The 27,095-nt window shown below is 36.0% G+C and overlaps 4 protein-coding genes across 11 annotated transcripts in view; 2 read left to right on the top strand and 2 right to left on the bottom strand.

Annotated features, from left to right (window-relative positions):
* Nucleotides 1-11,895, top strand: part of LOC109859299 (phospholipid-transporting ATPase ID) — a 50,481-nt gene extending 38,586 nt beyond the window's left edge. For 3 of the 7 annotated variants that reach the window (XM_020437404.1, XM_020437405.1, XM_020437403.1), the window contains exons 3-15: nucleotides 3,052-3,110; nucleotides 3,277-3,489; nucleotides 3,728-3,933; nucleotides 4,033-4,188; nucleotides 4,391-5,033; nucleotides 5,769-5,945; nucleotides 6,614-7,355; nucleotides 7,451-7,643; nucleotides 8,843-8,994; nucleotides 9,094-9,446; nucleotides 9,764-9,989; nucleotides 10,108-10,343; nucleotides 10,416-11,895. In XM_020437404.1, the coding sequence (XP_020292993.1) occupies nucleotides 3,052-3,110; nucleotides 3,277-3,489; nucleotides 3,728-3,933; nucleotides 4,033-4,188; nucleotides 4,391-5,033; nucleotides 5,769-5,945; nucleotides 6,614-7,355; nucleotides 7,451-7,643; nucleotides 8,843-8,994; nucleotides 9,094-9,446; nucleotides 9,764-9,989; nucleotides 10,108-10,343; nucleotides 10,416-10,835 (3,776 nt within the window). In that variant the 3' untranslated portion in view covers nucleotides 10,836-11,895. The remainder of the gene's footprint in view (nucleotides 1-3,051; nucleotides 3,111-3,276; nucleotides 3,490-3,727; nucleotides 3,934-4,032; nucleotides 4,189-4,390; nucleotides 5,034-5,768; nucleotides 5,946-6,613; nucleotides 7,356-7,450; nucleotides 7,644-8,842; nucleotides 8,995-9,093; nucleotides 9,447-9,763; nucleotides 9,990-10,107; nucleotides 10,344-10,415) is intronic. The other 4 variants (XM_020437409.1, XM_020437408.1, XM_020437407.1 and 1 more) reach the window with 4 other exon arrangements.
* A 1,939-nt stretch (nucleotides 11,896-13,834) lies between these two features.
* On the bottom strand, nucleotides 13,835-18,547 carry LOC109859311 (cyclin-dependent kinase 7). Its single transcript, XM_020437435.1, has 5 exons — nucleotides 18,359-18,547; nucleotides 18,061-18,120; nucleotides 17,862-17,970; nucleotides 17,310-17,755; nucleotides 13,835-17,198 (listed from the first exon to the last, which is right to left on the bottom strand). The coding sequence occupies exons 1-5, from the start codon at nucleotides 18,410-18,412 to the stop codon at nucleotides 16,851-16,853; spliced, it is 1,017 nt and encodes a 338-aa protein (XP_020293024.1). The 5' UTR covers nucleotides 18,413-18,547; the 3' UTR covers nucleotides 13,835-16,850.
* Nucleotides 18,548-18,890: 343 nt separating this feature from the next.
* On the top strand, nucleotides 18,891-23,551 carry LOC109859301 (structural maintenance of chromosomes protein 2). 2 transcript variants are annotated; one of them, XM_020437412.1, is made up of 8 exons: nucleotides 18,891-19,139; nucleotides 19,414-19,836; nucleotides 19,912-20,190; nucleotides 20,379-21,152; nucleotides 21,287-21,874; nucleotides 21,975-22,596; nucleotides 22,705-22,958; nucleotides 23,119-23,551. In XM_020437412.1, the coding sequence occupies exons 1-8, from the start codon at nucleotides 18,972-18,974 to the stop codon at nucleotides 23,533-23,535; spliced, it is 3,525 nt and encodes a 1,174-aa protein (XP_020293001.1). In that variant the 5' UTR covers nucleotides 18,891-18,971; the 3' UTR covers nucleotides 23,536-23,551. The 2 variants fall into 2 exon arrangements, with proteins under 2 accessions (XP_020293001.1, XP_020293002.1); XM_020437413.1 differs by lacking the exon at nucleotides 18,891-19,139 and adding an exon at nucleotides 19,258-19,337.
* Nucleotides 23,552-23,724: 173 nt separating this feature from the next.
* LOC109859302 (ribosomal protein S6 kinase delta-1) lies at nucleotides 23,725-26,873 on the bottom strand. The gene is made up of 6 exons (XM_020437414.1): nucleotides 26,356-26,873; nucleotides 25,215-26,264; nucleotides 24,950-25,080; nucleotides 24,111-24,870; nucleotides 23,925-24,020; nucleotides 23,725-23,849 (listed from the first exon to the last, which is right to left on the bottom strand). Exons 1-6 carry the CDS (start codon nucleotides 26,449-26,451, stop codon nucleotides 23,745-23,747), a joined length of 2,238 nt encoding a protein of 745 aa, XP_020293003.1. The 5' UTR covers nucleotides 26,452-26,873; the 3' UTR covers nucleotides 23,725-23,744.
* Between the last annotated feature and the right edge of the window lie 222 nt (nucleotides 26,874-27,095).

The raw sequence follows: 27,095 nt of genomic DNA, 5'->3' as shown, positions 1-27,095 counted from the left end.
TTGAAGTGTAAACTTGTTTAATAAACCATATCTTTCATTTTCGATTTTTAATTCACGTAGTCCGGGAACTTTCCGGACAAACTGTGTATACGTCTCTTGTACACGTTGCGCGACGACGCACCGCTTTTCACGAGTGTGTTTTCTAGAGCATCCCTCCCGACGATCTTCGAGGTTTATTATTTTACACCTGACTCGACGACGACGACGACGACGACGACTACGCGAGTCGCCGACAAAGTAGTACGCGCGCCAATGTAATCGATATTTTACGCGCGAGCGGACGTGTACGATCGCTCTTCGACCTCGGACGTGTGCGCAATGAAATTTGTAATTATCGAGTTTTGTTTGCTCCCGTCGTCGTCGCGTTTATTTGTTTGCAAAGAGCATAATGACAAAGCGATTTTGTCATCCGCGTGAAAAATTTTCACGAGCAATCGCGTCGAGGTCAGACGAGATCGGTTCGTCCGTTTTATCGACGATTTCTCGACTTTTACGCGATCCTCGTAAAAAAAAAAACGCGATATTGCGAGATGACGTGGGAGTTCCCGCGAGGTTTCTCAAAGTGGTCGATTTATTTTTAAACGTCGCGCGCAAACAAGATCCGCGGAAAGTAGATTCGCGCGGCGGGCGTCTATTTTAATCCTATTTTATACTTGGAAAGTTTCAAATCGAACGATCGTCGAAGCTCTAATAGTTTCGATTATATGCGAACGCCGGTGTATGTTCCGCGCGTTCTCTAATCGTTCTAAATTTCTGTGTTCGCTGACACATGTTTTTTTAACAATTTTGCTTAATGAAAAAACATCATCGACATTCAATCACCCTCCGACATTAATGTCCTTCGTGTCCTTGCGTCTCGAATTTCTCTCCGTCTTGTTTTCTTAATACGAAAAATTCGCTCGATGAAATTTTCGCATCAACACGAGATGTGCGCATGCATGTGCGAATAACACACGGATGAAAAGCGCATCTGTCGTGCCAAACGGCGTGTCCTCGACCGATCGTTCCTACCTTGTCCTTGAACGTGAATCAAGTAACGTGAGCGTGTCGCGCGATTGCAAGGTGAAGAACTGCGAGGACGACGAGGTCGAGTCAGCGAATGCGGCGACACGTCGTGATAGCACGACAACCAACACCGCCATCGCCACGTCCAGGAGCAGCGAGGCGACAGCAGCAGCAGCAGCAGCAGCAGGTGGTGTTCGCAAGTGTTCGATACAGGAGGCCGAGGAGGAGGACGACGAAGAGGGCGGTCGCGGAAGAAAGCGGAAGAAGCGACGGAAAACGCGAAGCAAGCAGCCGCCGACGAAGTTGGAGGTGACGACGACGACAACGACGACCGGCAATGGCGGTCAGAAGCGATCGCACGCTGTGCTCACCCTCGCCTCGTCGTCCGACGAGGTCGAGGCGGTGGGCGAGTGCTCGAAAAGGGACTCGTCCAGCAGCCTGGGCGGCGGCAGTCGTCACAATACCCTGCGGGAATCGCTGCTGACGGTGCTGGGCAAGCTGGTGATCTGGAAAGGCACCCGGTACCGGTCGGCGACCGCTGCCTCGTCCACTTCGTCGGTGCCGCCGAATTCGCCACCCGCAACCGAGTGCATCGGTCGTAGCACGTCCTTCTTCTCCAGCGGTGAGTTCCCACGGCGAGATTCGTCGGCCGTTCCTTCCCGGGAAACTGCGCAGCTGGCTCGTATCAAGGTTTCTCCCAACCGGTTAGCGATAGCGATGCGGGATAGGTCACATCAATTAAAATCCCCGAAGACAAACGAAATAAATTGCAAATTAATGCGTTGCTGTTTGTTTTTTTTTTTTTTATTTGGTTTTTATTTTTTATTTCGAATAAACCGGGCAATAAAACAAGACAACGAGAGGACATTCGAGAGAACATCTGTTTTAGAAGAATTTTGGTTTGGTAGTCTTTCCTCTCTGCTAAATTTAAATTGTCTTAAATTCTTTTAAATTGTCTGCGATATATTTTACGTTACGTAACGTAGCACGCGTGTATATTGTATATGTTTCTCTCTACGATTTTCGAGTTGTACACATTTGTGTTTTTCGTGTGTTGGAAAAACTGTGAGACGCGAGTTTCCTTGACACAGTCGCAATTTGGCAGCGACCCCCCTCACGCATTTGCGCACATTCCACTCAACACGCCGTATTTTACGTTCGTGTCATTCTTTTGAACGACGAGATATTATCATCACGAAAACGAAACGCCGCATACGTGAGTTACGCAACGACGCGAACGATCAATGCCACTGATTTCGAGAACAATACAAGTTTCAACAACCTGCATACTTGGCGCATGCATCGCGACCATATCAAGGTTCCGCTCTGTTCGACATTCGAATGACTTATGAAAATTCATAAATAAAAAAAAAAAAAAAAAAAAAACGGACATATGCATAGAACACACCCACGCAGCAGGTCCTGCATGAACACACGTGATAGAGAAGTATGCTCCGCCTATGTGCTGCCTATCGATTCGATCGTACTTTGCCGGTTGTGCGCTGGACTTTGCCACACTTCGCATGACACAAACCAACGATTAATAGTTTATCCATTTATGTGTAGAACTGGGACCGCGACGTAGACGTACATAAATGAACGAATGTAAAGCGACGCGGCTTGAGCTATATATAAAAGCGTCGTCGTAAAAACATCAATCGGCGGTAAAATACGAGCGCGTCTTTGAAATAAAAAAAAAAAAATAAAATAAATAAATAATCGACGGCTACTTAAAATTTATTATTTTAATATTAATATTAATATTATACACTATGTACTTTTTAATATCAATATTAATATTATTTAAAAAATAATTTTGTTTAACCGATGTAGATAGAAGAGATAATGCGCGCTTTCACAGTTATCGTTTGTTGAAACATATCTGAGCTTTTTCACAATATACGATACGGATGCCAGAAATATACCTAGTGAGAATCATTGATTATATTTACATACACACACACACACACACACACATCCGATTACAAACACATAGAGACACTTGCGATACAATAAATATTTCATTTGCCGTTATTGTTTTCACAGAAACAGAGAGGCGGATTCGCGCCAACAATCGCGAGTACAACTCACAATTTAATTATGCGGTAAGGCAAAAAACAACTTCTCTTGTTACATCTTAATTGCTAGATCTAAAAGTCATAAGATATAAAGAGAGAATTTTAATACACTGTTATGAATGTAATGTTGAGAGGGGGGGGGGGAGAGGCATATAAAGCACACGGAATGAATATCTTGTGTATTATTTTGCAGAACAATTACATCAAGACGTCCAAGTATTCGGTTCTGACGTTCCTACCGCTAAATTTGTTCGAGCAATTTCAACGGCTCGCTAACTTTTATTTCCTATGCCTGTTGGTGCTCCAGATGATCCCCGCCATATCCTCTTTAACCCCTATCACCACAGCCATACCGCTTATAGGGGTACTCACGCTCACTGCCGTCAAAGATGCCTATGACGACTTTGTAAGTATTTTGCCATTTCACTGTTTGCTTAGTTTGTTAACACTTAATCGCGATCGGCCGTCTGAAAATAGACGATTCGCCGGCATTCGACGCCGGAAGCGTCCGCGGCGACGTCAGAATAAGCCGGTTGTTGGCAACTGTTCCGAGTCATGGTCGGTGTTTAAGTGTTTACAGAAACAAGATAAGAGAGTTGAGTTTGCAAAATTACAGAAATGATAATGTGATTTAATTGTTTCAGCAACGGCATAGCAACGATTCTCAAGTAAACAATAGAAAATCCCATACATTGCGGGGTACTAATCTTCGCGAGGAGAAATGGTCGCAGGTTCAAGTGGGCGACGTAATCAGAATGGAGAACGATCAATTTGTCGCGGCGGACGTCCTGCTCCTGACGACGAGCGAGCCAAACGGTCTCTGTTACATCGAAACGGCAGAATTGGACGGGTAACGTCTCTATAAATGTCGCTTAATTACACGGACGTGAACGGTATTTGCAGAGATATGGGTGTGTGTTAAAATCGTATTTGTCTAAAATTTGCACAGGGAGACAAACCTCAAGTGTCGTCAGTGCTTGCCCGAGACCGCCGAGATGATGGATAATCACGAGTTGATCGGCCAGTTCGACGGAGAGATCGTTTGCGAAACTCCTAATAATTTGTTAAATAAATTCGACGGAACGCTTACATGGAAAGGACGAAAGTAAGAGAACTTACAGTAGAATAAAAAGTGCGCGAGCGCGCACGAAGAGAATCAAGTATCTTCTAAACAAAACGTTTTTTACGGGAAAAACGATTCTCGTAGCAACCGGAAATATCTGGTTCTTTTGTTTTGCGCGCATCGCGCGACTGATATTTGTCGTCGCGACGTGACTAACGTTTCTCAAAAAAAAAAAACATTGCAGGTACGCGTTGGATAACGACAAGATTATTTTACGGGGTTGCGTGCTGAGGAACACGCAGTGGTGCTATGGCATGGTGATCTTTGCGGGCAAGGATACCAAATTGATGCAAAACTCAGGGAAGACCAAATTTAAGAGGACCTCTATAGATAGGCTGCTGAATCTCCTCATCATCGGGATAGTGTTTTTTTTACTTTCCTTGTGTCTGTTCTGCATGGTCGGCTGTGGTATTTGGGAAAGCTTGGTGGGCCGTTACTTCCAAGTGTATCTACCGTGGGACTCGTTAGTGCCGAGCGAGCCTATCACCGGTGCCACAGTGATCGCCCTGCTCGTGTTCTTTTCGTACTCTATCGTGCTGAACACAGTGGTGCCAATCAGTTTGTACGTGAGTGTCGAGGTCATCCGATTCGTTCAGTCGTTTTTGATAAATTGGGATGAGGAGATGTACTACGCGCCCACGAAAACGCACGCTAAAGCTAGGACTACCACGTTAAACGAGGAGTTGGGCCAAATAGAGTACATATTTTCCGATAAGACCGGGACATTGACGCAGAACATAATGACTTTCAACAAGTGTTCTGTGGCGGGCAAATGTTACGGCGACGTCATCGATGAGATTACCGGCGAGGTCATCGATTTGAGCGAGGTGAGTATTTTTTTTATCTTTTATTATTCGCGCGAGAATTTTCTTTGATCCGATGCTGAACAACTGGGTACGTGTTTATTATACATTTATATTCACGTTATTTTATTATATATACATAATTTATATATACATATATAAGCTGTCCAAAATATATAAACCCATACACACGATCCACATATGCTTCTAATGCTGTGAAAGAAAAAATATTGGTCATTTTGCTTTTGCTAAAAAAATTATTTGTTATATATTTTCTATATAAGGGATTTATATATAACTACTAGATTGGGTAAAATTCGTTCAATAATTATGATATCTGAAACTTGGTACAGTGTCATACTACTTTTTATGTTGTGGGTTTTATATTTTAACATAAGGTGACAAAAATAATTATTATGCGAAAAGTGAAAGTCCTGTTTTTTTCATGTTGGATTTGTACAATATAAACACGTTAAACTTATTTATGTTGTTGTTATTTTATTATGAGATAGATGCAATTGGAGAAGTATCTTCGCACAGATTTTGGTACGTGCTTATATAAAACGTAGATAATATTCTTTGAGTGTCGATTTGGATTCCTTTTTTTTCAATTTTAATAATTTTTATGGATGATTTTCTCCAGTCACTTGTAAATATATATATATATACAAATATATAATGTCCATACGTATCCACACGTGGTCGTGTTATTGCAAGAAATTTCATATACATCACTCAGCATGTGTGTGCTGCATGTAGACGGACAGAGCTGTACGAACGCCGACGATGCGATGGAAAAGCGGACAGGAATTCGTACGTCCAGTTTATACACCATTAAGTGGTCCGAATGTACGTCTTCTGGAACAAGACAGAGTGTCCTATGCAACACCGGAACCCGGCATCAACGGCAGCCCAAAGATTCCGCACAAGTCTTCAGTACGCATGTTGATACTTAGCACTTTCTTTCCGCGATTTCACGGAATCTGTACATGCTTTTATGAGCTTTTTTTTTTTTTTTATTCTACTCATCATCGCGCAACCATTCATATCGCACACGATATCAAAGCATTGTTACTAACGTTTCTTACATAGGCTCTCAATAAAGTAATTTATATCAAAGATTCTGTCTCTCTCTCTCTCTCTTTCTCTCTCTGCATTGGTGACTTGTGAATTGTGTATCTATACACGTTATTATTATTATTATTACATTCTTGCACGCTAGAATTTCACACTACAAAATAGATACGCCGTATGCTAATGCTCTTATTCTTTTTTACTTACTTGTATCATACTACTTGTAACGCACTGTTGATGAGATGATTCCTTGCGTAAACCATTGCTTTCTCTCTGACACGAAGGGTGTGATTTAAGTAACGGAAATCGATTACTAATTATATGTATGATGGTGGCAAGAAGTGGCATATATATTTCTGGGTAATAGGATCTTCAACTTTCCATTTGGCTTTTTCTTTCCTTTTCTTTTTTTGTAACAACAGCAGATCCTCGTCGATAAGATTAACTTTCTTTCTTCTACATTAACTTCGTTGTTGCGCGCGAACAAAGAGCCGAGAGGTTCCTGAGAGATCTCATCGTACATTTTGCAGACAATGCCACCCTTGGATTTCTCGTTCAACAAGGACTACGAGCCCGACTTCAAATTCTACGATCCCGCGCTACTCGAGGCCGTCAAGCGAGAGAATCAGGATGTTCACAGTTTTTTCCGACTGTTAGCACTCTGCCACACCGTAATGCCGGAGGAAAAAAACGGCAAGATCGAATACCAAGCGCAGTCGCCCGACGAGGCTGCGTTGGTGTCCGCCGCTAGAAACTTCGGTTTCGTCTTCAAGGAGAGATCGCCCAACAGTATAACAATCGAAGTAATGGGAAAGAAAGAGATTTACGAACTGCTCTGTATTTTGGACTTCAATAACATGCGGAAGAGAATGTCCGTGATTTTGCGAAAAGACGGCCATCTTCGATTGTATTGCAAAGGTGCGGATAACGTTATTTACGAGCGACTGAAGAAGGACAGCGAGGAGATAATGACGAAAACGTTGGATCACCTGAATAAGTTTGCGGGTGAAGGCTTGAGAACATTGTGCCTTTCTGTGAGGGACTTGGACGAAAGTTTTTTCAACAATTGGAAACAACGACATCAAGAGGCGGCGTTGAGTCATGAGAATCGGGACGATAAACTTGACGCGATATACGAGGAAATAGAAAAAGATATGTCGTTATTAGGTGCTACTGCCATCGAGGATAAATTACAGGACGGTGTGCCCCAGACCATTGCCAATTTGGGTCTCGCTGGTATTAAACTCTGGGTATTAACTGGTGACAAACAGGGTAAGCTTGAGGATCGTATTACAAGCGTTCGTTAAAAGAACGAAAACACGTCTGTCTTCGTAAAGTAGTAACGTCGATCTTTTTCACTTGTACAGAGACGGCCATCAACATCGGATACTCATGTCAATTGCTGACAGACGATCTCACGGATGTTTTCGTGGTAGACGCCACCACTTACGACGGCGTCGAGGCGCAGTTAATGCGATATTTGGATACCATTAAGACCGCATCGACCCAACAGAAACGACCGACTCTCTCCATCGTCACATTCAGGTGGGACAAGGAAAGGTCAGGCACATGAAAGAGACGGAGTACAATCTATTAACTTTTTCTATATCGCTGATTCTGAATTAACGCATTTGTTTAAAAAAAAAAAAAAAAAAAAAAAAAAAAACAAGCAACAAAAAAAAACAGATATCTCTCATACTGAATGTGGCATCATGTTTTCATGTAATGCTTTCTATGTTTATATAGTTTTTGTGCCTAAGAATTTATCCTACTCAACTGTAGATCTCGTACGCTTTGTAAGCTAATTTGATTTTCTCGCAACGCAAGTCAGAATGCGAGTGATTCATCCGAAGCGTATGAGATGAGAAAACACATTCTTAGGCACATTTATTCGGATAACGTGAAACGAAAATTTGCGATGACAAATTCTTACCTTTGCTAGTACGACGCTTTATCGTTATGTGCATTTAAGTTTTTTGCGTATTTTCCTATCTTTTGTAATTATCTGTCGTCAAGGTCCAACTTCAAAATTACATTTAAATTTGCATGTGTACCCGATAATCATATCTCTCTCGTATTTGAGAAACATCACGTGATTATTTTTCCATATTAGTTATTGAAAATTATCTTGCTACGTTCTTATTAATAATGTAATCAGCAAATTTCTGCTCTACTTTAGAGAAACAGTAGACTAGATGCGACTTTTCCAATCACTTGAAACATCTTTCAGAATACTGCACATATCATATCTAAGATTATTATTCTCTCTGTGATAATGATATTTATATAGTTATATAGATAACTGAGAGTTTTTTTACCATGATGCTTGATAATCACTCCTTCTCTTTCTGTATGCTTATAAATAAATTAATCTCTTACATAGGTATCTCTCTTACATCATTAACACACAACTGGTATGTTGCTTGTGTCATGTTCCTGTTTTCTATGTAGATACTTAATATAACGCGCACTGTGTACCGTTTACAATTAACGTGCATTTACCTCTTAACATTTTAAAATTAAATGCCAAAGTTTTTTTGTCTCACTTTGCTAACAATTTATTGTAAAAAATCGTGATTTCTTACATTTTCTTAGTTCAACACATCTGTTTTATATAACTTTCTACATTGTGTACTGTAAATTAATCCTTGAATCGAAACTTTTTTCTCAAGTAAATACCAGAAGTATTTTTTTGTTTTGAAAGTGGGAAATATGTGTATTAACGATTTTGTTTGAAACTTGCGTTTTCTCTTGCACAGCAGTGATACAGAATACAATCCTAGTAGGGAAGAACAGGATGAACACGACATGGAACAATCGACGGGATTCGCGGTGGTTATCAATGGACATTCTTTGGTTCACGCGTTACATCCGCAGCTGGAACAGCTGTTTCTCGAAGTTTCTAGCCAATGTGAGTCGAAGTTAACCATCGCATATTAAGAGGTTTCGCATAATTAAGAAATCAATAAACGACAAGTCAAATTTTGTTTGTTTTTTTTTTTTCTTACAGGTAAAGCTGTAATATGTTGTCGAGTGACGCCACTGCAGAAAGCGATGGTCGTCGAATTGATCAAGAAAAACAAGTCTGCTGTAACTCTGGCAATCGGCGATGGAGCCAATGACGTGTCGATGATAAAAACGGCTCACATTGGCGTTGGCATCAGTGGGCAAGAAGGATTACAGGCTGTATTGGCCTCCGACTATTCGATAGGACAGTTTAGGTTCTTGGAAAGATTACTTCTGGTTCACGGCAGATGGTCGTACTACAGAATGAGCAAATTTCTTAGGTATTTTTTTTATAAAAACTTCGCATTTACTCTCTGCCACATCTGGTTTGCCTTCTTTTGCGGATTCAGTGCACAGGTAAGATCTTTTGAAGTGTTTGCGCGCTCTTACGTATAATAATTACTACAAAACTCACAATAAATGCAATAAATTACGCAAAATTAAATGATGCTCTAAAGGCGAATATGATTTAGAACACTCCTTCGTAGAGTAAGCTTGTTCCGAAGTCGAGAAAATTAAAATATCTCTTTGTAGAACAAGTTTGCTTCGAAGTCGAGAGATTTTAAATATGATTTTAATCATTTTTCTGATAATACTGCAAAAAAAGATACGTCGTAAGTGTAGAACAAGCAATCAGAACTGCGTGTACATCTTATATCTATATTTTCTTGCAGACTGTGTTTGATCCTATGTACATTTCCGTCTACAATCTGTTTTATACGTCGTTGCCGGTTTTAGCGGTTGGAATTTTTGATCAGGATGTTAATGACAAGAATAGTCTAATGTATCCGAAGTTGTACGCTCCGGGACTCCAGAATTTGCTCTTCAATAAAAAGGAATTTTGTTGGAGCGCTCTACATGGGTTTTACGCTAGCTGTGTATTATTTTTAGTACCTTACGGTAAATATTCTATGTTTAATTGTTAGAAAACAAGATTCTAACGTTTGTAGATCGGAACAACGTAAGATTATTACGTACCGATTATTACAATACCGATTATACTTGTGTGCTTTAACAGGGACATATAAGGACGGGGTGTCACCAAAAGGTTACGTACTTTCCGATCACATGCTGCTGGGCAGTGTAGTAGCCACTATATTAGTTATAGTCGTGACCGTTCAAATAGCCCTCGACACATCGTACTGGACAGTTTTCAATCATATTATGGTGTGGGGCTCGCTCATCTGGTATTTTATTTTAGATTATTTCTACAACTTTGTCATAGGCGGTAGTTACGTCGGCAGTCTGACGATGGTGCGTATAATCGCGTATTCACAAGTATCTCTTCGAAACAATTTGACATGTTTGAATTTGTTTGTTTCCCAGGCCATGTCGGAGGCGACGTTTTGGTTTACCACGGTAATATCGTGTATAATTCTCGTGATACCGGTACTGTCGTGGCGATTCTTCTTCATGGATGTCAGACCGACATTGTCTGACCGAGTCAGATTGAAGCAGAGACTGGCGCAACTACGTTCCCGTCAAAGCCAGGACATACTGCGTACACCGTCTACGAGGCGTACGCGACGATCTCTACGCTCGGGCTACGCTTTCGCTCACCAAGAGGGCTTTGGCAGACTCATCACGTCCGGGAAAATTATGCGCAAATTGCCAAATGGTGCTGATTTTAAGTTTTCTATGCCGTTTACAAATAACGTCACGAAGCAGGTTAACGTTGCCACTACGTCACCGAAGGACAACAGTGCATCTAGAAATTCGCACACGCTGGACACGATTAATTTATAATAGTGCGTTAAACATCTCGTTGATCGACTCTCGGCAGATGAGTCCAAAAAAACGCAGGTGATTCAAGCGAATGTTGTTTTCGTTTTCTTAATTTACTTATTTATGAATGTTAAAGGTCAAAATTTAACGCGGCAAATTTATTGATTTCGGTGTATCCCATTGAAATCGTGATTCTCTTGATATTTGTTTCGTAATTGAGAGGCACAAGTGATATAGTATTTTGCAGTATTGTTTTTTTTCTTTTTTTTTTCTTTTTTTTTTGAGAGAAAGCAAGAAAGAGAGAGAGAGAGAAAGGATCTCGTAAAGAGTTGATATGTCTGTGATTATGTTACATTTAATTTAAACATTTACATTAAGGAAAAAATTCGAACAACATTAAAGAACTCCTATTGCGATCTATATCTAAGCGGATGTCTGTGTGAACAACGATAACGATTATCGAAAAAATCGAAGTGCAAATATCTTCGTTAATACATACATTTAACGCAATGAATTCCAGTGGGATACATTGAGTTACACACACCACGATAGAAAGGTAGCATATGCTATTTACATCTATACATCTCTCTCTGTTTAAGCATTTATGAATTTGTTATTATTATTAATTGTTTGTGTCTCAAACGTTGTGTATTTACGTGTTCAATAATTTTTTTGTAATTTATATCTTTTGCACAGTTTTTGTGAAATAAGTACACGTGGAGGTATTCATATTTGATTTGAACTTCTGATCACGCAATTATGTATGTAAATAATAGTACGCTTTATGAGATAATTGAATATACTGTATGAGAAAATAGCTTATGCTACTGAAATGTAGATATATGTATGTTTATAACAGTCCTCGTATATATGTGAGAACAATCCTGAAAATACCGACATGTATGTCGCGGACAATCTTCGGTATTTTTCGTTTGATACATAGAAAAACAATTCTCAGACATGATTACACAGTCATGCGGACAAGTGTATTGCGAAAGAAGAACAAATGCGAAATTATTTTCTTTTACTGAAATTAATACGTATATATGAATATTATCGGAACTTCTTTTTGTAATTGAACTGATGAATAGATTTTTATTTTGTTTACTTGCCTCTTATATATATATGCATGTTATATTAATTTATAAAATAACACAGAAAATTTTAAAAGTATTTTTGTTCTTTAATTAAAAGATTTCTTTTTTTTTTTTCAATTTGGGAAACACTCGGGGGAAAAAGTAGATCTCATACACACATAACAAGTAAGTATTATTTGTACCGTTGTGATTTTTATTTGTGTTTTATTGGAAGAATAGCATAAAATTTAATGCAATAACAGCGAAAGAAATAACATCGTCGTGCACTCCCCTATGTATATAATAGAAATATGGCATATACATACATATATATATTATATATATATATAGAGGTGTCAAAAAAAAATCTTGTAATATCCTATCTTGTACTATATATTACTTAGTAATCAACTGTATACTATGAAAACGCGATTTATTGTATAAACAACAAAATAACACGTTTACACGATATACTATGTTACGATAATAGTTATATATTGATAATATTGCCTTTATAAAAACGTGAAAACAAACGATTAAAAATATTGTATCATAGTATTGATTGTAAATATTTTAAAGAGATATATTATATATTATATATTAAATGTTAAGTATACATTTTTTAAAAGAAAGTAATATATAGATAGATCGATTTAAAGAAAAAAAAAAAAAAAAAGAAATACGAACATAGTAGTTATATTGTATTACACTATCGCGCAGATAAAAGTTTGCCTTGTGGACTGATTACTGAATACATATAATATATTAAAGAAAAAAAAACAGTAGTAACAATGGAGTATGTATTTCTACTTTTAATATTACAATGAAGTTTTTAGGGAGACGTAGTTTGTACGGGGAGAAAGTATGTTTCACACAATCAAATTTATCATTTACGAACAAAGAATATAGAATTTCGGTTGCTTTCAAACATCGTGCCTAAACTTCAAACTATGCAGAGTGTCTCGAATTCTCATTGATATTTCATTGGTTTACGTTTGTTTGATGTACACTTTGGTTTTTTTTTGTTTACGCGAATAATAGCAAATCATCTTAAAGTAGATGCCAGTCATTCGATCTTCAGTTTGTATACAATAGTTTTTTTTTTTTTTTGCATCACGTGCTTGTCAGAAAAAGAAATTAAGAATTTTTCAGATATCGCTTTCGAGGTTCTTTCATTTATGGTAGTGTTTTATAGAAATTCTCATATTGTCTTCACGAAAGTAAATTGGGTGGATTAGTACAATCTCCGTATCCTCAATTTGAATGTTAATGTGAGTTTTTATACGACATATCCCATTGCATATTACTTGTTACCACGTTTGTTTTGAGCCTCTTTTTGAAAAGTTTTGAAATACAGAAGTTATAGGAGTAAATAAGCAGTATTGAATGACTTTTGCATGATGAAGATAAAATATTTGTCAATAGACGTGTAAATAAACTGAAAAATATATAATAATTTGACACATAACATTTTACAAAGTAAAAACGCTATGGAATTGTATAATTTTATCGATATATACATGTATATGTATATAAAGACTACGTTGTATGTCGTGAATTTGAATTTCATTCGGAACAACAATGTTTTTTCTTCGTGTACGAAAAAACCTTTATACAGTCACACAGGCAAATGCACAGAGTTTACAAAAGCTGGTTTTATATGCACATTTATTTTGATAAATACTTCGCATTACTGCTGTAAGTTTTTTTAATTATCAGTTTATGTGTCGCACACACGAAGTTACAGCGTAACGTACAAGTTTGTCAACGAGCAACACATTCTTACTTGCAAAATTAAATATCGAAATTCAAAACTATAAAAATATGTATATGTTAATATAATATATATGTTACACACANNCTCNGAANNNTATATATATATATATATACACATTGACTTTTCTCATTTAAAGAAATTCTAACTGAGTTAATTATCTTTTTCGATTTTTTTTTTTTTTTTTTTTTTATCGCGTGTGGAAAGATGGGGAGACATACAGATGTTGTTTGAAAATCTCGGGGGAAGTAATATTGATGTGGTTTCTTAATAATCTAAGGCGAATAAGAGTTATAACGTATAGTCATAAAAATATATTGTTAGTTGCACATATAAATTGTTATATGTATGTTACAAGTCAAGATCAAATCAAATTTGGAAGCAAAGTATGTACATCGGTCTGCTGCATGTGCTCTGCTTATTTGATTGTGTATAAAAACACTTAATTGGAAAAGAAAGCACAATTTTTCGTGTGAACATTTCCTCGGGACGATACGATTTTTATTTCTTTTACAGCGTGCTCTAGTGCGACAATAATACAATTTAATATAATGCAAACGTGCATGATGCGCGATTGCAACGAGCATTTGTATTTTCGTCATAGTTTACATATGTTTTCCTTGGAATAAACAATTTATTCTCTTTTCAGTCATTTAATTTGTTACATTGTTATAGAGCAACACAAGCTTTGTTTCTTTTTAAATTATTTGCAAGTATTGACTAATTTGTTTTCGTGATAGAGCCACATGCAGTGAGCGCGCGGTTTTTCTACGCAAATCAATATTAAAATTTAAGATGTTCCTTATCCAAAAAAAAAAAAAAAAAAAAAAAAAAAAAAAAAANATGTACGCGCTAATGAAGTCTACTATCGCAAAATCGCAAAATTATATAAATATGTATGTTATATAATATACGTAGACAGCAAAATAGAAAAGTAATCGTGATACCGAGTAGTGGCACACTTAATCTCTCTTGTAAAAAAAACTCTTAGTTGTTTTTGAGAAAACGCATTATCAGACACACAAAATAATTCTGTTAATTTTATTCACACGGTGATTCTGTTAATGTATTCAAGTGTTGATTTTAACACACTGGCCGAATTTTCTCCCTGCGATCACGTTTGTTTTCACAAAGCAACAACTTTCTCACAGCGAGCGCAAATAACGTATATAGGTAAATAGCAAAAAAAAAATCCGTATGTTCATATTTCGCATCATTTCTCTGTGTAGATTTCAACATGCTGCCTTAAAACGTTACACGTCGTCATCCTGTAACACATAAGCGAACACGATGCTTTTTATTTCTCACTTGAAAACCACATTGGTTGCCGAGATTTTAGTTTTTCATTTGAACATAACGAATGTCACATGTGCTTTTCCATTGATTTTCCGCGACAATTTCGACAATGTTGTGCAATGTTAATATGCATACGTAATTAACATAATTAGAAACAGTTAACTGTGTGTTATACGAACAAAATATATTATACATTGTATAGGGGTATTACTTATATAGTTCAATTCGAATGAAAGGGACCACAGTACGATACGTTCTAACGCGAATTTATCATAATTTACAGCACACTTCGCGCGGTGCTTTCATTCACGGTGAGATTATTCCTAATTACAATTTATTAATAAATATCCGTTTTTCTAAAGAAAAAAAAAGAAAAAAAAGGTTTTTCTCCTCGCGCGCTTGTTTATCCGTTATTTTCACGACCGTTTACGAGACCGTTGGTTTTAAGACGAAGGTATATATATAAATACCTGTAACAATTGTAACATAGCTGACATGCATGAAAGAAACGTGTAAATAAAAAACGTGCTTTGTCACATACTGAAGTAATCTTACGAATGATGTATATTTGTACATATATATATACATATATATATTTATAAATATCAATTTGATGGCTATAATCTCTGTAAAATGTACCTCGCATCACGTTAATCGTGAGGTTTATTTTATTTTATACACAGGATCTTGTGCGCTCGCGTGCGACGAAGAACGAGGTGCACACAGAACGCATCATGAATTAATTGCAAGTATCTCTCGACGCGCTTGTCACACTTTTAAACAAAAAAAGGTATTCGCGACTCGACCTGAGAACTTGTTTCAGTTGCGAGATTTAGAAACAACATTTCGATTGTTTCAAATCCAGATGCAAAATCAATTCTCAGATTGAGTCGCGACCGTGAACAAACGGATTCAAGTTAATTCGTAGGAGGGGAGGGTATGTGAAAAAATAATTTCGTCCACTCTTCGCAAGGCCTTCATCGGCAAATTTAAGGTATTTCTGTGTTTATGGTGTATATAGTGAATGGAATTTGACGAAGGTTCTCGATTTCTTCCAATTCTGCCGAATCTAAAACGCGGCCACAACTCATATATATGTTGTTGACATGTACATTAACGTAATAAATTAACGAGAATAATCTTGTACTAAAATTCTCTTTACTTTCGTTGAAATATAAATGACTTACACTTGTTCACTTACAATACGTACACTTATGTATAACCATAAAGTACATAATGGAACTCGGAGGACAGGAATGCACGAATCGTAAATTAGAACAATTTTCAATTCCTTGAGCATTATTAATTCACACAAATTTTGCACCGGATAAAATCACAAGAGTTTAAGAAAATTTGATGCAAATTAATTTCGATGTAAAAAAATTGCCGCTCATTCGAAAAATTAAGCAAATTTTAGAAATTCTTTTGTTAATATCGTACATTCTGTTTTTAGTTCTGTATCTCAAAAGTCACTAGTCCATCGATAACGTCGTATGCACATCAGCGAATTTGCATTTAGCTATGCAAACATCGTGCCATTATCGTAAAGAATCTTGTCTGGAAAGACAATCTGATCGATAATATTAATACTGTTTCGCGATCACTTCTTTTGCACTTCAAACTCAAACATTTTTCAGAAGGTTTCACATTGAGTGTGGTTTCACATGGCAATGTGTAAACCAGATTATATAAAGAAAATTAAGAAGATGTTGACTTTAGTAACTTTTTAGTAACTAACTGAAATTTTAATTGCAATCAAACGATATATTGTCTGAGCATACAGTATCACAATAAAAAAGTTTTGTATTACTTCAATATGCCACAATTTTGTCGCTGATATATATCTAGCAAATTTCAGATTTCATTCACTTGTCCTAACAGAAGTAACCGTTAAAATTGCAACTTTTTGGCCAGAGAAGCACCTTCCATGGATTCCAGCAATTTCCTTTTTAGACTAGGTCTTTCTTCAGGTACACGTTTGACATTCATAGGAAGTGGTAGATTAGGTCCGGGCGTGGGCGCAGGCCTATTGCTGAAAAACGGCATCTGCAATGCTTCATCGCACGAGCATCTTTCCTGAGGATTCACGTTCAATAAACAGCCGATCAAATCCAGAAGATCATCGCCGGCCGCGGTAAATATGTGCTTCAATGGCATGGCGGGAAAGGGTTTGAATTGAATGAAATCTGATAATTCGTTCATTCCCGGCCAAGTTTCTTCTGTTGGAGTACCAAGAGTCTAAATAAAAAGAAAATATTCAATACTGAGAATATGAAAACGATAAAAATGACCATATTAATGTGCATTATGCGCGATACACACGCGCCTTTACAATAAACTCGATCATACTTGAAATATCTTGGTGAGCTGATCCAAGTCAGATTCACCGGGTAAAAATGGTGCTCGCAGCAAAAGCTCAGCCAGTATACAGCCTACTGCCCACATATCGATCGCGTTTCCATACTGTCTAGCACCGTAAAGTAACTCAGGTGCTCTGTACCACCTTGTGACTACTTGATGAGTATTTATCCGGCTGGGCGATCCGTGAAATTTTGCTAATCCAAAGTCTCCTATTTTTAGAACACCTTTTGAATTTACCAGTAAATTATTGGGTTTCAGATCTCTGTGAAGAATCCAATTACAGTGAAGATAATCAAGACCCTGCAAAGTTTGGATCATGTAAGCCTTAATATTAGCTGTGGTTAAAACTATATTGATGTCCTTTATTATCACTTCCAAGTCTGTGTCCATAAAGTCAAACACCAAAGACACATTTGATTTATGACCAAAAACATCTGTAATTGAGATATAAATATCAATATTTTTCTATGTAGATTGCATACTGTAATAATTTAAATAAGCTTTTAATTAACTCATTTTTCTTTTACATTAAATACAAACCTAACAAACCAATGATGTTGTCATGTTTCAACTCTTGTAATAGTTTGATTTCTCGTAAAGCAGTTCTATTAATGCCATCTCTGGCTTCTGCACGACTTCCTACTTTAATCTACAAATATACAAAATAAATATATCTCTAATGATAAAAAAAGATTAAAATGTACACACATATATATATATATATATAGTGGAAACCAACCTTTTTCACTGCTACAATTGTATTTGTTTCTATATCCTTGGCTTTGTAAACAGTGGCAAACTAAAAACAAAATATATTATATAGTATATTGTTTGAATAAGTGTATATATTACAGTGTGATTACATATTTTTTATACTTGTTAATTTTTTACATAATTTTTAAAATAAAATTTCTTATATATTATTAACAATTATGTAATTATGTACAATAATTATATATAATTATTTGAAATATTACAAAATAAATATTAATAACGTGCTACACAAAATTTTAAAAGAAACTGAGACATATTCTAACCTGTCCTTCTCCCAAAAAATCAATTTTTTCATATCTCCGCACTTTTTCTGTCATTATAAAAATTTACTTATTATAAAAATATTAATTTCTTTCTTTTTTCCTAAGGCAATAATTACTAACTAAATAGTATAATAATTTCTAAATAACAGATCAATTCTTGATTTTATATCCAGAACTCTGCATTTATCGTTCCTCAATAGGATTGATGACAACAACAGAATCTTGCGTTCACAATGCTTGGTACGAAATAAAGTCACTAGAACTTGGACCAATTGCAATGGTCGTTTAAAAAGACCTTTGCACGTAACAAAACTTTAATTGTGACATAAGATCGTAAACAAACCAATCACAGACTGACAATTATCTTTCAGTAGCGAGAATTCTGACCTGTCATTGGTTTCAACTAAAATCTTGTTATGCGCAATAGCCTTAACCGACCAATCACCGAAGCTCAATTGATGTTACCAAAGTTGGTAAACTCACAACGGTTAGCTCAAGTTGGCTTTCTGCAAGTCGTCAGTTTGCAGAATTTAAATTTTGTAGTGTGTGCACGATGCGCGTGAGAGGACGAATCTTTTAGGCGCGAAAACAATACAAACATTTGTCACTTATCATGTATATAAAGTCGATGATACTGGAGGGATTCAAGTCCTATGGCAAAAGAATCGAGGTAAACGGTTTCGACAAAGAATTTAACGCGATTACTGGATTCAACGGTAGTGGAAAATCAAATATCTTGGACGCAATATGTTTTGTTTTGGGCATTACAAATCTTGGACAGGCAAGTTGTGTATACACATATACATTCTTTATTCTTAGTCTACCTAATTATTTGTTAACTCAATCTAAGGCATAATCTTGTTTTTATATATCATTATTTGTTGTTAGATATTTTTCTCTTGCATTTCAACAATTTTGTGTGCATATATATTGATTGGAGATGGTACAACACAATGTAGTTATAAAACCTATAAAATATGTAATTGAGTAGTATATTTTATTGCAAATTATTTCAAGTAATCTGAGACTTATAGATATAATTTTTGAAATTTTAGGTACGTGCTACCTCTTTACAAGATTTAGTATACAAGTCAGGTCAGGCAGGTATAAAGAAAGCTAGTGTCACAATATTATTTGACAATTCTGATAAGAATTCATCCCCTATGGGTTATGAAGAGTATGATGAAATTATAATAACAAGACAAGTTATAATTGGTGGTTCTAATAAATACATGATTAACGGGAGAAATGTACCAAACAAACGTGTACAAGACTTGTTTTGTTCAGTGCAATTGAATGTAAATAATCCACACTTTTTAATCATGCAAGGTAGAATAACAAAAGTATTGAATATGAAGCCTCCAGAAATTTTGTCTATGCTTGAAGAAGCAGCAGGAACAAAAATGTATGAAAAAAAGAAACAATCTGCACTGACAACTATAGAAAAAAAGGATAGCAAATTAAGGGAGATTAATGATGTAAGTGATTTGATATTGACTTATATATATATATGTAGGTGTTTTTTAAATTTATATATATACTCTGTGTTTTAGATTTTAAAAGAAGAGATTGGTCCAAGGTTGGACAAATTGAAAGAAGAAAGAACGCAATATGTAGAATTTCAACGTTTAGAAAGAGAGCTGGAACATTGCAAAAGAATTCATCTTGCATGGAAATATGTCACAGCTTTGGAAAATAGTCAGAAAACCGAAGAGGACGTCACGATAGTACAAAACAAAATAGATGCAAACTTAAGAAACATAGCTGCTGGCGAAGAAGAAATTAAGGATATAGATCAGAAATACGACGCATTATTGAAGAAAAAAGAAGCAGTATGATTAAATATTTCTATTTCTCTCTTTTTGCTTCTTTCTTTATAAGCTCTATGAATAGCTTTAAAGTTTGCCTATGTAGAATATCTAGCAATAGGAATGCAATCTTTTTCTTCAGCTTGGTAATTAAATATTACGATATCTTTGTCTCGAGAAAAGAATATTTAAAGACTTTTTCTTTCCTTAAGGAAAAAGGTGGCATATTAGAATCTTTAGAGCAAAAACTGCAAGAATGGGAGAAAAAACAGTTTAAATTGGCGGCTGAAGTGAACAGTAATAAAGAGAACATTAAAAGCACAAAGAAAACAATTGAACAAATAAAAACCAACATAGCTGACGATAAAAACGCGCTCGTATTGAAGGAAAAAGAATTGGAAAAAGTCGGGGGACTTTTTCAAAAGTTAAAAGAGATGGATCAGAAAGATAGCGAAGCAGTACTAGAGGCACAAGAAAAATACCAGAAAATCAGCGCGGGACTGCTGGAAAGTGAAGATGGTGAAAACGCGACGTTGGAGCAACAACTAATACATGCAAAACAAAGTGTCACACAGGCACAAACTGAACTTAAACAATGCGAAATGACATTAAATCACAACAGACAACAATTAAGTAAGAAACAAAAAGAAATGCAAAATACAGCGAGCGAATATCAGAAATGTAATGTGGGTTTGGAAACGAAAGAGAAGGAATTGAAAAATTTGGAAAATAATTTACAAAAATTGAATTATAAGGACGGGCTTTCGCAAGACTTAAACACGCAAAGAAGTAACTTGATTGCGGAAATAAGACAACTGCGTGAGAAAGTGGATCAGTTTGAATCAAGATATCCTCAAACGAGATTCGAATATCGTAATCCGGAATCTAATTTTAATGCGAAATCTGTTAAAGGCATTATTTGCAAATTGATGAATGTAAAGGATAAGAGAGCCGCGTACGCCTTGGAAATTGCTGCAGGAGGAAAAGTAATGAATTTTTTTTTTTTGCGTAATTTTTACACAAAGTAAAACTTTATTTTTTTTAAGGTTTATACAATGTTTTTTTTAGCTCTATAATAATTGATTAATAATTTAATATAACTTATATGTTTTTTTTATAGCTTTATAATGTAGTAGTGGACACCGAAACCACAAGTAAAAAACTTCTTCAACATGGACAGTTGCAACAACGAGTTACAATTATTCCGCTTAATAGAGTGTCTGGTAGATTCATGGATCAACAGACAGTCGCTCTGGCAGAAAAACTGGTTGGAAAAGAGAATGTTCAGCCTGCTCTGTCTCTCATAGATTTCCCGAAGGAAGTTACTCCAGCAATGACTTGGGTGTTCGGCCAGATATTCGTATGCAAAGATATGGAAACCGCCAAGAAAATAGCATTTCATGAGAAAATTATGAAGAAATGCGTTACTTTGGAAGGCGATCTCTTTGATCCAGCTGGTACATTGTCCGGTGGTGCGCCGTCGAAAACTGGATCGATTCTATTGAAACTAGAGGAATTCAAAGAAGTTCAGAACAAACTGAATGAAAAAGAACGTCTCCTAAAAGACGTAGAAACTAAGTTAACCAATATTGCACAAATTGCGGAAAAGTATGCGTCGTTAAAACAAAAACATGATCTGTTAACATATGAAATTGGTACAATCCGGCAGAGGTTGGAACAAACCAGTCATCACAAGATCAAGGAAGAGGTATATTGCGCACTTTATGAACTTGCACATCTCAAATGTAGATCTAGTCTTTTTTATGAGTATATCTCTATTTTTATTCTATATATCTACTTACTTTTAGATGGATTCTCTATCTGCGTCTATTGAAGAACTCACACAAAGGATGACTGCAGCAAAGAAGTTGGAGCACGATAGTGCGAAACGTGCAAAAGTCATAGAAGCCAAGTTAAACGATGCAGAAAACGTTCGTGAAAAACAATTGAAGAACGCCGAGAACTATTTAAATGTTTTAAAAAAGAAAGCGGAACAAAGTCGCAAAGAATGGCAGAAAAGGGAACAAGAATCGGAAACACTCGAGTTGGAGATAGTGGAATTGCGAAAGACCATTGAAAGCGGTAACGAGCAATTGCGTCAAGCGACAGAGGAAATTAACACGTTTGAAAACAAAGGAAAAACTCTTGGAGAAGAATTGGGACAGGTGAAAATCGAAGTTCAAGAGCTGCAGGACAGCATCAAGGAACAAAAGAACATAATAAATCAGCAAAATAAAGATATGAAAAATTTGATAGCAAGAAAAGAGGATATTATTAAACAAAACAAGGAACTGCAACTCGACATTAAAAAGTTGAATCACGAAATTAACGACATCAAAAAAAGCGCAGAGAGTTGCAGACGTAAAGTTACAGAGCTCGCGAATAAGTACGATTGGATTGAACAGGAAAAAGCTTATTTCGGAAAGAAAGGTATTTAAACAGTTACTAGTATTGTAGTAAATTTTTACTTACATATACTATATGTCTTTATGTTAACACAAAGAAATGTGTTACATATACGTACGGCATATGTTTTAGGTGGTATATATGATTTCGAAATTAACAAACCAGAAGAATTGTTACAAAAAATACAATATATGGAAGGAGTACGCGAAAAGTCACGTCGTAATATCAATACGCGATCGATCAATCTTCTTGACAAGGAGGAAGAACAATATAACGATACGTTAAAAAAGAAAAGAATAGTCGAAAATGATAAAAACAAAATTCTCGAAACAATTAAACACTTGGATAAACAGAAGAAGGAAACTTTGATCAAAGCTTGGGAACAGGTATTAGAGAAATAATTATGATATTTTCACCAGTGTGTTTAAACGCTATTGATACGCAACAGATTATATTCTCACACAATTTATAATGTTAATTTTTTTTTATATACACATACACGTAATCTAACAAATTTGTAAATATATAAATTTTTTAATTTGTTAGGTCAACAAAGACTTTGGTTCGATATTTAGTACCTTACTGCCAGGAGCCGAGGCCAAGTTACAACCGCCGGAAAACGAAACGATCACAACTGGTTTAGAAGTGAAGGTCGGATTTTCGGGTTTGTGGAAAGAATCGTTGGGAGAATTATCCGGAGGTCAGAAATCCTTGGTTGCCTTGTCGTTAGTTTTAGCTATGTTATTGTACAAACCAGCGCCGCTTTATATTTTGGACGAAGTAGACGCTGCTTTAGATCTTTCGCACACAGAAAATATAGGTATAATGTTGAAGAGACATTTCAAACATTCACAATTCATTGTTGTCTCGTTAAAAGACGGTATGTTTAACAATGCCAACGTTTTATTTACAACTAGATTTATTGATGGCATGTCAACAATAAGTAGAACCGAAAAGAAATGAGATCTAAATATATTGCACTGAAGGAAACATTCTATTTTTATAATACAATATACGATAGCGCATTTCGTCCAAGATATGTCTTTTATCTCATTGTTTTTTGTAGAACTTAAACTTATATTCTTATTACATGGTAATAAAAAAAAAAAAAAAATGCCTCTGCAACTCTGTTAATGTAACAATTATGTGATATTTATTACATCTAATAAGTATTATGTTTGAGAGCCGATCTTGCTGGACCAATCGACTTCTGTAAAAAACTGATGACGCTTTATCTCATCTATTGTCAAACGCTCATTTGGATGATATTTCAGTATCTGCAACAATATAGTTACTTAATTAATGAACGTTAATGAAAACTGTTTTATTTTATACAAAATATGTAAACGTACACCGTATAACAAAGATTTTGCATTTTCCGTTAGCTTCCTGGGAATGCTGATGGTGGAATGTGAATGGAATGCTCCCGGATGTTTTGTGTCAAATGTCTGTGAAACAAATTTTTAGTGTTTTATTAAAAATTGTTACATTGCACTTATCAAGAGCAAAAGTGGAAGAAAGTATTTTTATATACATACAATGCCGGCAAGTAGTTCGTACAGAATTACTCCAAAACTCCAGATATCCGTAGCAGATGTGACGGGAATGGTCGGGAACATCATCAGCTCGGGTGACGAGTATGGATATGTTAATTTCGACAGTTCCACGTTGTGTTGTGGCACGATATAAGTGAGCCGTACATGACCCGTATCGTCGAGAAGAATATTATCGGGTCTGAAGTCGCGGATTAGGACATCCTGTTGATGAAGCGCCTCTAGAGCTAAGAGAATTTCAGCTGCCCATGAACGAACCACAGCCTCAGGTATTTGCCAAAGCTCTTGTTCTTCATCCGCAACAACAGTCTCTTTAGACGAATATTGTGTTTCGTTAATACCGCACGATATGTTAACATCCGAAGAACACGTTTTATCGGATGTATTTTCAATTCTGTCGTTCACGTGAACAGAATTGTCCAACTCTTTGAATTCGTTCAATCGATTTGCGATGAAATTGCTTTTTTTTAATGTTGCATTAACAGATTGCAACAACTTTTGCGACTTTTCCAACAGTTGTGTAGTAGGAACTTCCGCATGGATCTCGCTATCCGTTGAATGTTGATCTCTCTGGTTGTTATCTTCTACAACTTTGTCGATCTTACTTACATCGTCGATATTATCGTTACTGTCGAGTTCTCCGTTGACACGTTCATTTACACACACGCGATCCGAAATTGCATTAATATGCAAATTGTCATATACTTTGTAATGTAGATGTATGAAATCCCATAATCTTCCGCAACTAAACACAAGAAATACATGTACACATATATAACATATAACATGTATACGTACATGTGTGTAAATGTAAATCACATTACCTTGCGTATTGAAGGATCAAAAAAACAGTTGTCTCTGTTTCAATATATGCATATAAATGAACCATATGTGGTATCTGTTCACATAATATATAAGCATTTGTGTTACCGCCATATAGAGATTTTTCTACGGTCTAGAATCATCAGAATCGTTATGTTACAAATTTCTCATCTTATCTCTATTATATTGTATTTAACAGTTTTTTGAAAAAAATGTTTTTTGTATAAATTTTATTTCTACTAAAACAATTCTACCATTTGCTAATACCTTTATTATCCTGTTACAATTTGTACGCATATCTGTCACAAGCATCACTGACTTGATTATTTTGAGTACTTTGTAATACTGAAGCTCTGATACCGGTTTGCTTATTATTGAGATATTATTATCTAAATGCTTGTTGTATAATTGTTCGGTGCGTGTTATATACTTCGATATCTTATCTTTTATAGTCGGTACTCTTGTGCTATCCGTATCGGACTGCACGCCATTCATAAGACACAATATTCCCAGTTTGTACTGTGTGAACGCTTCCCTGTACTCCATTAGAGATTCGTGTTGAAAGGCTGCGCTTATATGAGCAGCTGCTATCACAAGATACTGTGTAACTTTAGGCTGTGTTTGTGGGAGATTCAACTTTTCATTTGGTATTATCGAATTTACCGTTAAGTGATTGCTAATGTTATTGTTTAGGTTGTCAAATCCGGACACGTTGCTCAGCAATGCCGTGTCACTTTTGTGATCAAAACTTTTGCAGCTTTGATCTTCCCTTATTTTAACGCTTACATTCTGTATACTAGTAGCATTACTGTGAGATTCATTTTTTTTCTGAGAAGATACTGAGGCAGTTTTTCCGCAGATATTTGATAAACTAGAACCTGAAGCATTGTGATGTGTTTTGGACAAACACGATGTGTGAGAAGTACTTTGTGCCGCGACATCATTCGCAATTAAAGAATCATTCAAAACAATGATACGATCGTCTTCCGACGTGTCGGAACTTAAAGATTGCGCGCAATCACTGATATAATTATCCGCATGACTAGTTTCAAAGAATCTTATAAAAATATCACTTGAATATAAGTATGAATAACGCCCAACAAATTCCAAAAACTTGAGAGCATATTTTTTCCGTTCCTCTATAACTTCGGCCTCAAATCTGCCGAAATATTTTGACTTGGGAAAAATCGGGAAACTCTCTTTGATTCTTAAACGTTTGTGCAAACTGCTTAGTTCTGAATGAAGCCTCTTGAAGTCATTGTAACGCTTCCACACAGACACTTTTGACACCTGCTGATGAGAAAACTTCAGAAACACCTGTAATAGAATCAAATAAAAAAAGAACTGAACGCTTCTGCGAGATTAAAAAAAATTTATATACAATTTCTCGAAGCTGGTGATAACGTACCACTGATGTAACTTTGTAAATTGTAAAGCCTTTCTTGTGTCGTGTGGTTTCAGTAATTATAAAACGTCTAATCCACTTATCCTTCATGGGTGCCATTACTCAATTCATGTATGGTTTTACTGATATAACTTTAAAAATACCGAGATTTTGTGTTTAGTATAGTTGTGTAAAAGATAAATGAGTGTAATGCCATCTTATTTTGTGTTCGTTTCTTGTTCCACATTACGTACACGTATCATATGTACAGAATTGACATTCCGATATGACAGGTTGAACGGCACGAACGGTTTATACGTATTGGGGGAGTGAATTCAGAGAGAAAAGGATCGCACAACAGTTTGTTCTTTTTGCTCTTACAGCTGCACTTTGAGTGCATGTACTCGTATTAATTTTTCAAGTATCCTGACTCGGATAAATAATATTATTTCACAAGTTTGATTCCATCTTGTTTTTTAGATAAAAATGATTTGCTGGGTCGGAGTCAAAATCCAATTGAAAATTTCAATGGAGAATTTTCACATTCTCATTTTTCACATCTTCACAAATGTTTCCCCGTGTAATGGAGAATTACCAGCGTCTTCGTCGCCCAAGTGGCATATATCACAAACTACAAATTACAACTGAGTTGATTATAATTCTCATATAAATTTTCTTTTGACAAAATTAAATAATTAATTAGTTCCGCCTTTTCTTGTGGCAAATTAAACAAATTTTATCATCTAAATTATCTGTTGACGTAA

This window comes from Pseudomyrmex gracilis, unplaced genomic scaffold (genome assembly GCF_002006095.1).
Source record: "Pseudomyrmex gracilis isolate BER0280 unplaced genomic scaffold, ASM200609v1 scaffold_256, whole genome shotgun sequence".
NCBI classification, from domain to species: domain Eukaryota; kingdom Metazoa; phylum Arthropoda; class Insecta; order Hymenoptera; family Formicidae; genus Pseudomyrmex; species Pseudomyrmex gracilis.
Note: the sequence above shows the minus strand (reverse complement) of the source record. Positions and strands in the feature narration are given on the sequence as shown.